This window comes from Sus scrofa, chromosome 4 (genome assembly GCF_054392235.1).
Source record: "Sus scrofa isolate SSC_HxYL_T2T_F1_AM1 chromosome 4, Sscrofa_HxYL_maternal_Yorkshire_Landrace_v2.0, whole genome shotgun sequence".
NCBI classification, from domain to species: Eukaryota; Metazoa; Chordata; class Mammalia; order Artiodactyla; family Suidae; genus Sus; species Sus scrofa.
Genome location: NC_139386.1, coordinates 15,517,574 through 15,532,175, shown reverse-complemented (window position 1 = coordinate 15,532,175; position 14,602 = coordinate 15,517,574). Strand labels below are relative to the sequence as shown.

At 43.5% G+C, this 14,602-nt stretch overlaps 1 protein-coding gene across 5 annotated transcripts in view; it reads left to right on the top strand.

The window, feature by feature from the left end:
* FER1L6 (fer-1 like family member 6) overlaps nucleotides 1-13,524 on the top strand; it is a 188,607-nt gene extending 175,083 nt beyond the window's left edge. For 4 of the 5 annotated variants that reach the window (XM_085021681.1, XM_021088953.2, XM_085021679.1 and 1 more), the window contains 2 exons: nucleotides 8,816-8,916; nucleotides 11,054-13,524. In XM_085021681.1, the coding sequence (XP_084877807.1) occupies nucleotides 8,816-8,916; nucleotides 11,054-11,237 (285 nt within the window). In that variant the 3' untranslated portion in view covers nucleotides 11,238-13,524. The remainder of the gene's footprint in view (nucleotides 1-8,815; nucleotides 8,917-11,053) is intronic. The other variant, XR_014843370.1, reaches the window with a different exon arrangement.
* Nucleotides 13,525-14,602: the final 1,078 nt, after the last annotated feature.

Genomic DNA, 14,602 nt, shown 5'->3' with positions numbered 1-14,602 from the left:
AGGAGACAAAGAGCAGAAAGTTTCTTTTACAGGTTAGTCTTGCAAAGTCTACAACTAGGTAGCCCAGGTGAGTCCCAAGAGCATAAAAACTACAATTTAAAAGGAGGTCTTGGGAGTTCCTGTCACGGCTCAGTGGTTAACGAATCCGACTAGGAACCATGAGGTTGTGGGTTCGATCCCTGGTCTTGCTCAGTGGGTTAAGGATCCAGCGTTGCCGTGGGTCTGGCGTAGGCTGGGCGGCCACGCTCCAATTGGACCCCTAGCCTGGGAACCTCCATATGCCGAGGGAGCAGCCCAAGAAATGGCAAAAAAGACAAAAAAAATAAATAAATACATAAAAGGAGGTTTCGTCGTTCCCATCGCGGCTCAGCAGAAACGAATCTGACTAGTATCCATGAGGATGCAGGTTCAATCCCTGGCCTTGCTCAGTGGGTTGAGGATCTGGCGTTGCCGTGAGCTGTGGTGTAGGTGGCAGACGAGGCTTGGATCCCGCATGGCTGTGGCTGCAGCATAGGCAGTTGGCTACAGCTCCTATTTCACCCCTAGCTTTAGAACCTCCATATGCTGCAGGTGCGGCCTTAAACAAACAAACAAATAAAGGAGATGTCTTTGCCTCCAGTTTAGTGTGAAAAACAATTGTACACATTTAACTATGGCTACTCGCTCCTATGCCAACAGCTAGAGGTACAACAATCAGTAGGACACGTTCCTGCCATCTGGAAGTTCACAGCTTAGCTGAGAAGGCTGGTAGACAGACAAATCATCTGAATAGTACATGGCAAGTTCAGGTTCTCCAGGAGCAGAGGGAGAGGTATTTCCACGTGAAGGTCATTTCTAAGACAAATTACATAATATGCACTTATAGGAAATTTGAAAGACACAAAAAATGTAGGAAGGAGGAAAGAGTGCCCCTATGCACGTTGCCCAAAGAAAACTATTGTTAATGTTTTGGTAAATACCAATATGTATAGATTTTGGTTAATTTTACGTAGTAATGATCATTTATGTTAAAAATAGGGTATTGTTTGTTTTGCTTTACTCTTTGTTGTAATGAGCATTCCCCTTACTTTTTATTGTGAATATTATAATGAACCCTTTGTATTCTCAGAATAGAAACATGTTTTTCTTCCACATATACTCATTAAAAAAATTTAAGCATGCAGAAAATTTGAAAGAATATGACAGTGATCAGCCATATACCCACCACCTAGATTCAACATTTTTTTTTTAGGGCTTCACTTGCTGCATATGGAAGTTCCCAGACTAAGGGTTGAATTGGAGCTGCAGCTGCTGGCCTAGGCCACAGCCACAGCAAGGCTGGATCTGAGCTGCAGCTGTGACCTAAGCTGCAGCTTGTGGCAATGCCAGATTCTTAGCCGCTGAGCAAAGCCAGGGATCGAAGCCACATCCTCATGGCTACTAGTCAGGTACTTAACCCACTGAGCCACAATAGTTCCTAACATTTGTTGATATTTTGCTACATTTATTTTGTCTATATATGTAGATATGTAAATACAGTACACACACACACACAGTGGCTGAACCATTTAAGAGTGAGTTGTAGACATTCTGACACTTTACCCCTCAACACTTCAATATGCCTCTCCTGAGAATATGGACATCCTCCTACAAAATCATGATTCCACCATCACATATAAGTTAATAATGATTGCCTAATTTAATTTGATATCTGTATCATATTCATCTACCCATGTATAAAAAGGATACTCTATTGTCCTCAAAATATATTTTATAGCTACTTTTTTTGTTGCTGTTACCAAGATTCAGTTGTAGTCGATGTGTTGCTTTTACTCACTATATATTTTTGGTCTATTTTATTTTTGAATAGTTCCCTCACCATTTTCATCTATTTATCTATTTCTATCACCTATCTGTCTATCTAACTATATCATTCTTTTTCATTTATTTAGCATTCATGTGTTAAGAAGAGCTTTCTCTCATCAAATGGAAATATAGTTGCCACCTATTCCCTAAGAGTATATATAGGATAAATACTTAATTTTCTACATTAAATACCAAGTTTTTAAATCAAGTATTAGTGTAAAAGTTACCTCTAATGGAGGGAAATGAGAATTTTTTTCCCCTTGCTTTATTTTCCTTTGTACCGTCATGGCTTCATGAATTTAGAAATATTTTTTCTAATCCTGTTCACTGAAAGGGCCTAGAGGTACAATCACTCAGTAGCAAAAAAAAGACCCCAGTACCTGGACTATGGTTTCTAAATACCAGTTCCTACTAAAATAAACCAGGCATCTTTGGAGAAATGGCAGATTCCAGTTCTGGGGCAAGATGAGTCTAGGACCTCTCATGGTGACAAATACCTCAGTTTGAGCATCCCAAAGAATAATGACTATGCATTGTGCATTAAAGCTTTTTCTGAATTATGAATTATTTCCTTAATTTAGCTACACAGAAATGGAATTCTCAGGTCCAGAGTGTGATTATATATGGTGATGCACACACACTCAAACATACATGTGTATGTGGGCATGTACACGTGTGTATGTGTATGTGTGTGTATTCTTCTTCCTACCAGATTTTACCAGCTCACAGTCCCACCATTACTGTATGGAATGTCTCATCTCATACGAGTGAGACCTGTGGGGTTTTTGCTTTTTAGGGCCACACCCGCGGCATAGGGAAGTTCCCAGGCTAGGGGTCCAATCGGAGCTACAGCTGCTGGCCTACACCACAGCCACAGCCACACGGGATCTGAGCCGTCACATCTGCGACCTACACCACAGCTCACAGCAATGCCAGATCCCTGACCCACTAGTCAAGGCCAAGGATCGATGCCGCATCCTCATGGATACAGGTCGATTCAGTTCTGCTGTGCCACAACAGGAACTCAGAGACCTGTTTTGTTTTTTTGTTTTGTTTTGTTTTTTTTGGTTTTTTTTTTCCCACTGTACAGCAAGGGGGTCAGGTTATCCTTACATGTATACATTACAATTACATTTTTCCCCCACCCTTTCTTCTGTTGCAACATGAGTATCTAGACAAAGTTCTCAATGCTATTCAGCTGGATCTCCTTGTAAATCTATTCTAAGTTGTGTCTGATAGCTTGGGCTTATCAGACCTGGGTTTTAATAAGCAATACTTACTGCTGAAGAAGGCAGGTCCAACCTGATCCCAGTCACTTCTCAGCCTCCCCCAGCACCCACCCTCCAGGCTCAGTGAAGTTCGAACCCATAAGCAATGGATGTGATACAACAAATTCAGTCTTTTCAAGACCTTTCTTTATCAGTTTCTGCCATCCGTAGATGTCATTAGGCTACAGAGAGTCTCTCTAGTTGTCCCTTTTTTCTAGCTCTAAATTAAAATTATATTCGGAGGAGATGATTAGCTTAAGACCTCTACTTGGTGCTTGGTTGAATACTGATAATTGAAATGGCCATGGAACCCTCAGCGTGGAGAGATATGGAATGAGAAGCCGCATTTATCAGACCATGTCAGTAAACACCTTCCTCCTGCTGCCTCTGTGACACCAGATAAGTGCTTTGTGACCACTCAGGCAGGGCAGTGAATTGAGGACAAGGCTCTTCACGATATTAACTTACAGTTCCTGTGCCCAGGGCAGAATAAATTTCATATTCTCTGCCCCCTTTTTTTCTTTGCATTTTTTCTGTGTTGGGAATACAGGTTCTTGGGACTTTGCTGAGAGTTTTCTGAATGGGCAGAATAAATTTTTCATTAAGTTCTGTCTTTGTCCATTAAATAGTGCTATAGATGACAACTACAAATTTCTAAATGTTCCCCGTTCACCAAGCAGTGGGTTGAGCACTGTATAGGTGTTACATCATTTATTTTTCAAAGCAGCCTTAAGGGGTACATGCTATTAACATCCCTGGAATGGTAAGACTCAAAGAGGGCAGGTAACTCACCCAATTCACACAGCTAGTAAGTGCTAGAACCTGATTTCGATGCAAATGTGTCTACATCCAATCCTACCCACTCAATTCTTATGCTGCACTATGCTACGCTATAAGATTCCTTAAGCTACCCAAGGCCGGCTATTAGATGGAAGTCAAAAATAGGTTCCTTTTATTTTATTTTAATTTTATTTTTTTGTCTTTTTGCTATTTCTTGGGCCGCTCCCGCGGCATATGGAGGTCCCCAGGCTAGGGGTCAAATCGGAGCTGTAGCCACTAGCCTACGCCAGAGCCAGAGCAACGCGGGATCCAAGCCGCGTCTGCAACCTACACCACAGCTCACGGCAATGCCGGATCGTTAACCCACTGAGCAAGGGCAGGGACTGAACCTGCAACCTCATGGTTCCTAGTCGGATTCGTTAACCACTGCGCCATGACGGGAACTCCTCCTTTTTTAAAAAAACCAATTTTCTTAAAATATATTTACATAGAAAAAAGAGTAATACGCATTATAGAAAAGTGTGCCGATCATGAATTCTCATGAACCCAACACTCCCATCAGCACGTAGATGAAGCAGAACTTCTCCACGGACCCAGACCTCTTGTGTCCCTGTCCTGACCACCATTCTGATATCTGGCCTCATCAATTGATCATGTCTGTTTCCTTCTTGAGGGAAAGGAAATGACATATCACATATTCTTTTGTATCTGGCGTCTTCTTTTTTTTTTTTTTTTCCTTTTTTATGGTTGCACCTGGGGCATATGGAAGTTCCCAGGCTAGGGGTCGAATCAGAGCTACAGTTTCCAGCCTACACCACGGCCATGGCAACACTGCATCTGAACCGCATCTGCAACCTATGCTGCAGCTTGCGGGAATGCAACCCACTGAGTGAGGCCAGGGCTCAAACACACACATCCTCACAGACACTATGTTGGGCCCTTAACCCCCTGAGCCACCCTCTGGTATCTGGCTTTTCTCATGAAACATTATGTTTCTGGATAGCAAGTGTGTTTTTCAATATTTTATATAGAGCACGAAAAATATATTCTAATGCCAGAGCCATGGCAATGATTATGGGGGTCCCTCCTGAACATTTCAGAAAAGGCACATCAATTCATTGTTCAATAAATAGGCTGCTGCTTTTTTTTCCACAGGAAGGGGCCACTTGGACACAAAGAATAGCAGAGGATGGCATTTGGTAACAGAAGACCAGGGTACAGATCCTGGTTTTGAAACACAAGTTAGCAAACATCATCAGGCCTTTGCTTCCTGAACTGTAAAATGGGAATTAGAATGTCATCTATTTAGCTGGGTTGTCAGATGATTTAAATGGAAGAAGGTATTCACACATCACCATGCAAGTTATACGGCACTGTGGCTGAGCTTATCATCAAACAGTGGAGAAAAAAGGCACCTAGGATCCTTTCACGCTTGTCCTAACTTGTTCTCTGCTGATTTTTGTCCTCTCTTCCAACCATTCTGGAGCCCATTAGTTGGTTAGTGACTCTTATGCTAACTCTCTGTCAGGTATAGAGGAGCTGAATGAGGCTCCTAACAGATAAATACACTGCTTAGTGGAACCCAGATCATCTCTGAAAAACCTCTGGAAATAAGTAGATTGGAAGCCCCTCTGCCACGAGCTATGGGCTGGCTTCTTGGGTTTCTTCCAGCCATCAAGTCTTGAAGGGTCACCTTGGGCTCTAACTCTGCCTTTTCTTGAAACCTAGAAGTTAGAGTCAAGTTTCGTTAAAGAGCCTCTGGCCATTTGATAGATGAGGAAACTACGGTTCAAGAAGACACATGCGTTTAGGTGGCAATGATGAACACAATCATAGAATCATCTCCTGTTAGAGCTGAGAAGATCCTCAGAAAATTTCCATCCAATTACCTGGCAATTGGGAGGCAGCCTGCTATGATGGAAAGAGCATGAGCTTAGGAGTCAAACAGACCTTGGTTCAAATGACAGTTGTTTGGCTTATTGCCTTATGACCTTGGGAAAATTATTTGACTTCCTTGGCTTAATTTCTGAGGCGATCTACTTTGCTTGTCATTGATAGTTATAGATATAGATAGATGATAGAATAGAATAGATAGATAGATAGATAGATAGACAGACAGACAGACAGACAGACAGACAGACATGAAAAGAACGAACCTGGGACAAAACAGGCATTCAATAAAGCATTGTAATTACAGTTAGAGTTCTGCTGTTATAGATGTGTCAAGGAGTGACAAGAATGGATAGAAGCTTTATATTCTTTTTTTCCCCTGGTTTTCAAGTATTCCTGACTTGCTTTATGTGCAAGTCATTGCTGATGGAGCCAAGATGTCTCAATAGGCATGAGAAAGTACATAGATACGTATTTTTAAGGAAGATTTCTGGATCATAGGACTTGAATGCTTCTGACATGGGTCATTCATGGTACTAAAGAGTGGTTGAGACCACCTAGATCGGAAAGCATGACTTCACTTGTGAGAAAAGCCCACTGCCCTTCCTTACTAATTCAGACAGCCATGGCACTACCTCTCTTCTGCTCCAGACTCACCCCACATACCCTCCTTCTCTCCAGTTTCTCCCACAATTACATCTCCATGGCTTCCAGCAACCACACCAGCTTGTCAGGAAGCCCTGGCTTTTTCAGGGAGAATAGGTAAGTTAACACAAGACTATCGGTTCATCAGAACCTTAGATCTTTTTTTTTTTTTTCTCTTTTTTTTTTTTTTTTTTTTTTTTTGTCTTTTTGCCTTTTTCTAGGGCTGCTCCCATGGCATATGGAGGTTCCCAGGCAAGGGGTCAAATTGGAGCTGTAGCCACCGGCCTACGCCAGAGCCACAGCAACACCAGATCCGAGCCGCGTCTGCAACCTACACCACAACTCACAGCAACGCCAGATCCTCAACCCACTGAGCAAGGCCAGGGATCGAACCCTCAATCTCATGGTTCCTAGTCGGATTCGTTAACCAATGAGCCACAACGGGAACTCCAATCAGAACCTTAGATCTTTTTACAGGGGTAAGAAATCAGCCACACCTCAGAAGTCAGACAGTGCCCCATCCACATGGAATTCAGAAAGATGAGATTTAACAACAATCATAGGTGCTAAAATACTTTGATGGTGCCCTAGTCTCCTACCACTTTTGGGTCCCTCCTATGACCTTGAATCTGGATTCACAAAACCAGAGGAGTGTTTGCACATCAGAAACAGACTCATAGACTTTGCAAAACTTAAGGTGACCAAAGGGGGCAGGGGGTGGTGGTGGGGGATTGGGGGTTTGGTACCGTAGAATATGGAGTAGAGGGTCAACAGGAACCTGCTGAATAGCACAGGGAACTCTATCCAATATTCTGTGATAATGTATGTGGGAAAAGAAGCTGAAAGAGAATGGATGTGTGTATACGTATAACTGAATCACTTTGTTGTACAGCAGAAATGATCCCAAGATTGCAAATCAACTCTACTTCGACAAAACTTTAAAAATGAAAAACAAAAACAAAAACAAAAACAAAATATTTCCGGGGGAGGGGGGCAGACAAAGGAGGCAGGAGAGAGGGTCTCCTCCACCAAGAACAGGAGCTCCTCCAGAAGATCAAAGATCCTATTTTTCTTTCTTTTTTTTTTTTTTTTTTTTGCCTTTTCTAGGGCTGCTCCCTCGGCATATGAAGGTTCCCAGGCTAGGGGTTTAATTGGAGCTGTAGCCACCGGCCTACACCAGAGCCACAGCAACGTGGGATCCAAGCCGCGTCTGCGACCTGCACTACAGCTCATGGCAACGCCGGATTGTTAACCCACTGAGCAAGGCCAGGGATCAAACCCACAACCTCGTGGTTCCCAGTCAGATTCGTTAACCACTGCGCCATGACGGGAACTCCAAGGATCCTATTTTTTTAAATCATTAAGTCCCCAGGGCATAGAACAGTGCCTGGCATTCAGGGGGTCCCCCAATGTAGTGCGTGAACAAGAAAGAATGACTTCACTTTTCCAGAGGTTCTGTCTCATCCTTTGATAACCTAAGACTTACATCTTTGCCGTTAACTTTGGCACAGTGCCCTGAAGAAGCATATGACTCACCGTTTTCAAACAAGAGGGGCTGCTTCTGATTGAGGGAAGAAAAAGAGAGAGTGCTAGAATAAAAGAATTCTAAAACACTTAGAGGGGATCCAAAAAAAAAAAAAAAATCCCCAAACAAGGAAGGATGAGAGAAAAGCCATTTGGCAAATGCAGGTCCATACCCCAAACATCTCCTCTTGAGAGTCATTGACAGAAGGAAGACAGCAAGACAGTAGCAGATTCCAAAGGGTTCTGCCACGCTAGTAACAAATCCTCTTTAAATTACTGCTTTCTGGGAGTTCCCGTCGTGGCGCAGTGGTTAACGAATCCACTGGGATTCGCTAGGAACCATGAGGTTGCGGGTTCGGTCCCTGACCTTGCTCAGTGGGTTAACGATCAGGCGTTGCCATGAGCTGTGGTGTAGGTCACAGACATGGCTCGGATCCCACGTTGCTGTGGCTCTGACGTAGGCCGGTGACTACAGCTCTGATTTGACCCCTAGCCTGGGAACCTCCATATGCTGCAGGAGCGGCCCTAGAAAAGGCAAAAAGACCCCCCCCAAAAAAATTACTATTTTCTGTAATGACTGCTGCAGTTATTAAATGGTTACAAATGGGACAGTCCACATGAGTGAGAATATGTTTGTCTATGTGCCTGGAGACCCACTCTCCTCACAAAACTCAAGAGCACCATCATGTCAGGGCTCCTCTTGTCTATCGTAAAAATGGCTTATCCCAGGACCAAAGAGATATTTCCTCCAAATAAAGCAGCAGGAGAGTCAGAATCCCTCCTGGCACTCTCCCATGTGATAACACTTCTTCTAAAGGGAAGCAGTTCTTTGTGACAAAGCTGACAGTTTTGTCTTTGTGCAGGGCAAGGTTGAAGCTGAGTTCCACCTTGTTACAGCAGAAGAAGCTGAGAAAAATCCTGTTGGAAAAGCCCGAAAGGAGCCAGAGCCCCTGGCCAAGCCCAAGTGAGTGCAATTGAGGGGGGAGATCAGAAATGGAAAAGGGGGGGGGAAGGAAAGGGGAGTTCCCGTTGTGGTTCAGCAGGTTAAGAACCTGACATAGTGTCCCTGAGGATGTGGGTTCGATCTCTGGCCTTGTTCAGTGGGTTAAGGATCCTGCCTTGCTACAAGCCGAGGCGTAGGTGGCAGATGCAGCTTGGACCTGGCATTGCCAGGGCTGTGGTGTAAAAGCCAGCAGTTGGATCTCCAATTCGACCCATAGCCGGGGAACTTCCATATGCCTCGAGTACAGCCCTAAAAAGGGGCAGGAAGAGATGAGCATCAGAAATGGGAAACCCTCTGCAGTCTCCATCTCAAAGAATGAAGGCATCTCTCCAGAGGAGTCCTCTGGGAGAAGCGAGAAGTGAGGAGGCAGACAATAAGACAATAGGTATCATCCAAACCAGGTAGCCTTTTGCACCTATAGTTGACAAATACTCCAAAAATATTAGAGTGTTTGACAAATGGCCATGGCACTTTTCCATAATACTACCACATAAGCATTCCCAGGATAATTTCATACATTTTTGCTACTAATTTTTTCATGGCCATATGAATTTCATATGAATATTTTTCTAATCTTTCTCTAACCATGCAAGCAAAATTATCTCCATGTTTCATTTATCCCTTGCTGAAAATTTTTGCTTTGTTGCCATAGTTGTCATAATTGGGATTTTTTAAATGTCTCCGGAATAGTCCAGAGACTTCCTACCCATAATTGAGTTGGTTACCACCCCATAATTGGAAATTTAATTTACTCCTATTTTTTTTCTATTATTATAATGTGGTGAAAATGTTTCCCCTTTATAAATTATTACTTTACGTTTCCAGAAGTAGAATAACTAGCAGCAAGGGTTATCCTATCCTATTTAAACCATGGTTATATATCAATTAAAAAGTAAGCATATACAGATCATGAAGTATGTATACAAAATACTCTTTCAAAATATATTTGTCCTATTCCTTCCCAGACACCAGGTGTTTCATGATAAACAGGTGGTCCTTTCTCTGTATTGACCTTTCACCTCTCTTAGTGTTAGGAACTGTAGTGTTTCATTCATTCAAAATTATTTTTTAAGCTTCTACAATGTGTACCTACTAAAAAAATACTTTGGGAGTTCCCGTTGTGGTGCAGTGGTTGACGAATCCAACTAGGAACCATGAGGTTGCGGGTTCGGTCCCTGCCCTTGCTCAGTGGGTTAACGATCCGGCGTTGCCGTGAGCTGTGGTGTAGGTCTCAGACGCGGCTCAGATCCCGAGTTGCTGTGGCTCTGGCGTAGGCTGGTGGCTACAGCTCCGATTCGACCCCTAGCCTGGGAACCTCCATATGCCGCGGGAGCGGCCCAAAGAAATAGGAAAAAAGACAAAAATAAAAAAAAAATACTTTGCACAACACCAAAGAAATACAAGATGTAACCTCTGCCTTCCAGAAACTTTCAGTCTGGGGAGAACACACAGATTCACAAAATAGTGATCAGAGTGTGGAAGACATGTATTAGGTTCAAAAGGGGAGTAGGTCAAGGGATGAGTGAGGTAGGAATTCAGAAGGAGGGGAATTATTGTAGTCAGAGGGGCTTCATGGAGGAGGAGGAGGCGGGACTTGAGATCAGGGTGGGACAGACAGAGGGCCCTCAGACCTCTGGCTAGGTTCTAACTAGACTCTTGCCCTCCTCCAGACCAAATTTTAAAATGATGAGGTCTTGAGTTCCCTCTGCGGCACACGGGGTTAATGGTCTGGCTGGTCTCTGGTGTTGCCGCTTTGATATCCTGTCGGGCACAGTGGGTTAAAGATCCGGCATTGATGCACCTGTGGTATAGGTCACAGTTGTGGCTTGGATTCAGTCCCTGGCCTGGGAACTTCCATATGCTGCAGATGCAGACAAACAAGGAAAAAATTAAGTAATTAAAAAATAAAATAAAATGATGAGGAATCATTGTCAGCCAAAATGTTAGCTTCTGTTTCCAGGCCACATCGTCTCCCCTCCCCAGGCCTCTCTCTGTGGGTCCCTGGAAAATGGGACTCAGAAATTCGCCCTGAGGTCTTGAGATTCCTACGTGTGGACAACGTGGCCCCTTCCCTTACCCCCTCTTGCTTCCTTCCCAGCCGCCCGGACACCTCTTTCTCCTGGTTCATGAGCCCCTTCAAGTGCCTGTACCACCTCATCTGGAAGAATTACAAGAAGTACATCATCATCGGTTTCATCCTGATCATCCTCGTCATCTTCCTGGTCCTCTTCATCTATACCCTGCCGGGAGCCATCAGCCGCAGGATCGTCGTGGGCTCGTAGAGGACCGTGGAGGACCTGGACCGGTCCTTCCTCCTGCTCGTCTCTTCTTCCTCATCTGTACACATGTAAGAATCTGTGCTCTGTGCAGGCACTGTGCTGAGTGCTAAGAGGATGACCCCAGGGGGCCCAGGAGCCACTCCCTAAGTCAAAGGACAGACCAGTTTTCTCCGAGGAGATGGGAAAAGAATGGTCCCTCCCCACCCCACTCCTTCCACCACCTTTCCAATTGAAAAGCCTCAAGTCATGCTTTTGCTCCTGGGCAGCATGAAATAATGGTTCCTTCACCCCGTGATGATGCACGGTGACCTCAAATGGACTAAGGCAAATGTTTTCTTTTTGTAATTGGTTTTATTCTGAGCAGTTTAATTCTGGGTCTGAGATTTGTGTTGGAAGTGCTTTCTTTTAAATCAAATTTTTACTGCACATAGACGGAAAACATTTTAGCAAATGACTAGATATTGAACCTCTCCCACATATCTTAACCTGGTTTAATCCTTACAATTGATAGAGCACATTCACTTATTCAGGCTGAGGAACAGGCTTGGAGAAAACTTTCTATAAATCACCTAAAATATTTCATTGTTGAAACTCCAACTAGAAACGTTGCTGCTTTTCCATTAAAGTAAATGCTTATAGCACATGCTCAGTAGTCGTAGTGAGTTCTGGGAAAATCCATTTGGATTTACACTCTATGGCAATTTCCACGTGGGGATTTTCGACATGTGAAATATGATTTCATATATGGGTAAGTGGGATGGGGGGCTCCAGGGTACCAAGAGGAATTCTCTTTCGCCAGATACATAGGCCCCACCAAATACGGGGCTACCCTAGACCATGGTACAAATAACCATCCTTGGCACGATTCAGCACTTAGTCTTACCACCATATGTGGTAGGTTCTACCATGACACTCAAGCACAAAATAATTTCTTTTTTTTTTTTCTCTTCTCTCTTTCCTTTTAGGGCTGCAGGTGTGGCATATGGAAGTTCCAAGGCTAGGGGTCGAATCGGAGCTACAGCTGCCCGCCTACATTTCAGCCACAGCAACACCAGATCTGAGCTGCCTCTGCGACCTACACCACAGCTCATGGCAATGCTGGATCCTTAAGCCCCTCAGCGAGGCCAGGGATCAAACCCACATCCTCATGGATACTAGTTGGGTTTGTTAACCACTGAGCCACGATGGGAACTCCCAAGCACAAATTAATTTCAAAAGCAGTCTTTAAATACTTTCCAGTATACTTGTCAGATGGGGTCAGTCTAGATCTGCCACCCAGTTTGAAGCAGGGAGTGGAGGTGAGGAGCTTCTTGGTTAAAATAAGCAAACATGGAGTTCCCATTGTGGCTCAGCAGGTTAAGAACCCAACATGGTGTCCGTGAGGATGTGGGTTCGATCACTGGCCTCGTCAGTGGGTTAAGGATCTGGTGCTGCTGCAAGCTGCAGCGTAGGTCACAGCTGCGGCTCAGATCCTGCATTGCTGTGGCTGTGGCCCGCAGCTGCAGCTCTGATCTGACCCCTAGCTCGAGGACTTCTTCCATACACCACAGGTGCAGCTGTGGGGAAAAAAAAAAAAAAAAAAAAAAGAAATAAAAGAATGTTTGGCCTCATACCCAAATAATACTGGGCCTTTTTTTTTCTTTCTTTCTTTCTTGAGGGGCCATCTGGTGGTATTGAGGAGGGTGAGTTGAGGTTCCCCTCTTGATACGAGGGGCACCAGGGCTACTGTTTTCTTTAGTAGGAAATTTATTTTCACATGAAAAGTCATTCTAGAATGTCCTTGATTCATCAAAGAAAGACTGAAAAAGCTTCTGCGTGATTTTAGAATCAGTGTTCACTGAATTCTGGCCCTGGACGCTCACTCCCTCATAACCATAATGCCCTATTTTCCTGCAGTGCTGAAAAATAGAGCGTTTACCACATTGGGATTGCTTCCTAGTGCGATTAGTTACATAAACTGTGGTTCATTCTCACTGCGGAATAACGTGCACAGCAATAATGATATCAAAATTGCTTGATGGTATGGGATATATACATTGAATACATTGTGAGGAAAAAAACTATATATATAGCATGATTTAAAAATTTAAAAATACATATATACATGCATAAGTAAAAATACCTAGAGGAATATGCCAAAATGTTAATAGTGATTATCTGTAAGTAACAGTATCTTTTCTTTCCCTTCTTGTTTTTCTATTTCTCCTTAAACTTCTGAAATAAATATGTATTATTTTTGATGGTAAAAGTTTCATAAATAAATATAAATTTAAATGTGTTGATTTTAAAATATCTCTTGTGTATCCCTTATGTGCTGGGCAGTGGGGATGGAGCAGAGATAAGACAAACGTAGCCACTTGCTGTCATGGATTTGGCATTTCAGTAGCTCCTCAAGATATTGCTTTATCTTCAAATGATGGGTCATCCAAGAAAAGCACTAAGTAAAGAATGTGTCTCATGGATGAGGTTTACGAAGAAGCGAAACATACATTTGTGGTGATGCTAAAAAGGCAAAGAGCAGCATTATTTCAGGGAGGTTTTGGAAGTAAGGTATTATTGCTGGATTCTGGACAGTAAAGTGACAAGTACACTCTTGAAAAAAACAATGCACATTGTTCAAATCCACAATAAAAACAAGCTGAAGATTGAAAATTCCCCTAGTTTAACTAGAGCTCATCAAATCTGCTTTGATGTCAAAAGATGCAGGAACACTGAAAAACCTTTAGCAGAAGTATTTGAAACACTTTCAGATTAGATGACATCATAAGAAATGTGTGAAAAGAAGTGGTAAGCATGGGAGTTCCCTTCGTGGCGCAGTGGTTAACGAATCCGACTAGGAACCATGAGGTTGCAGGTTCTATCCCTGGCCTTGCTCAGTGGGTTAAGGATCCGGTGTTGCTGTGAGCTGTGGTGTAGGTTGCAGACACCACTCGGATCCCACGTTGCTGTGGTTCTGGCGTAGGCCGGTGGCTACAGCTCTGATTAGACCCCTAGCCTGGGAACCTCCATATGCCACGGGAGCAGCTCTAGAAAAGGCAAAAAGACAAAAAAAAAAAAAAAGAAGTGGTAAGCATGGATGATTTTGGAACCAGCTATGTCTGGTATTCTGTGCATAGGCTATCGATTATGGCTGTCCTGTGTATAAAAAATAAATAAAATGTCCTAGGCCTAATTGTGCAGCCCTGGCCCTAAAGATATCACAGCTAAAGGATTGAAAAACTGGTAGTTCCCATTGTGGATCAGGGGGTTACAAACTGAACTGGTATCCATGAGGATGTGTGTTCAATTCCTGGCCTCAATCAGTGGGTTGAGGATCCATCATTGCCATGAACTGCGGTGTGGGTCGAGGGTGTGGCTCAGATCCCGAG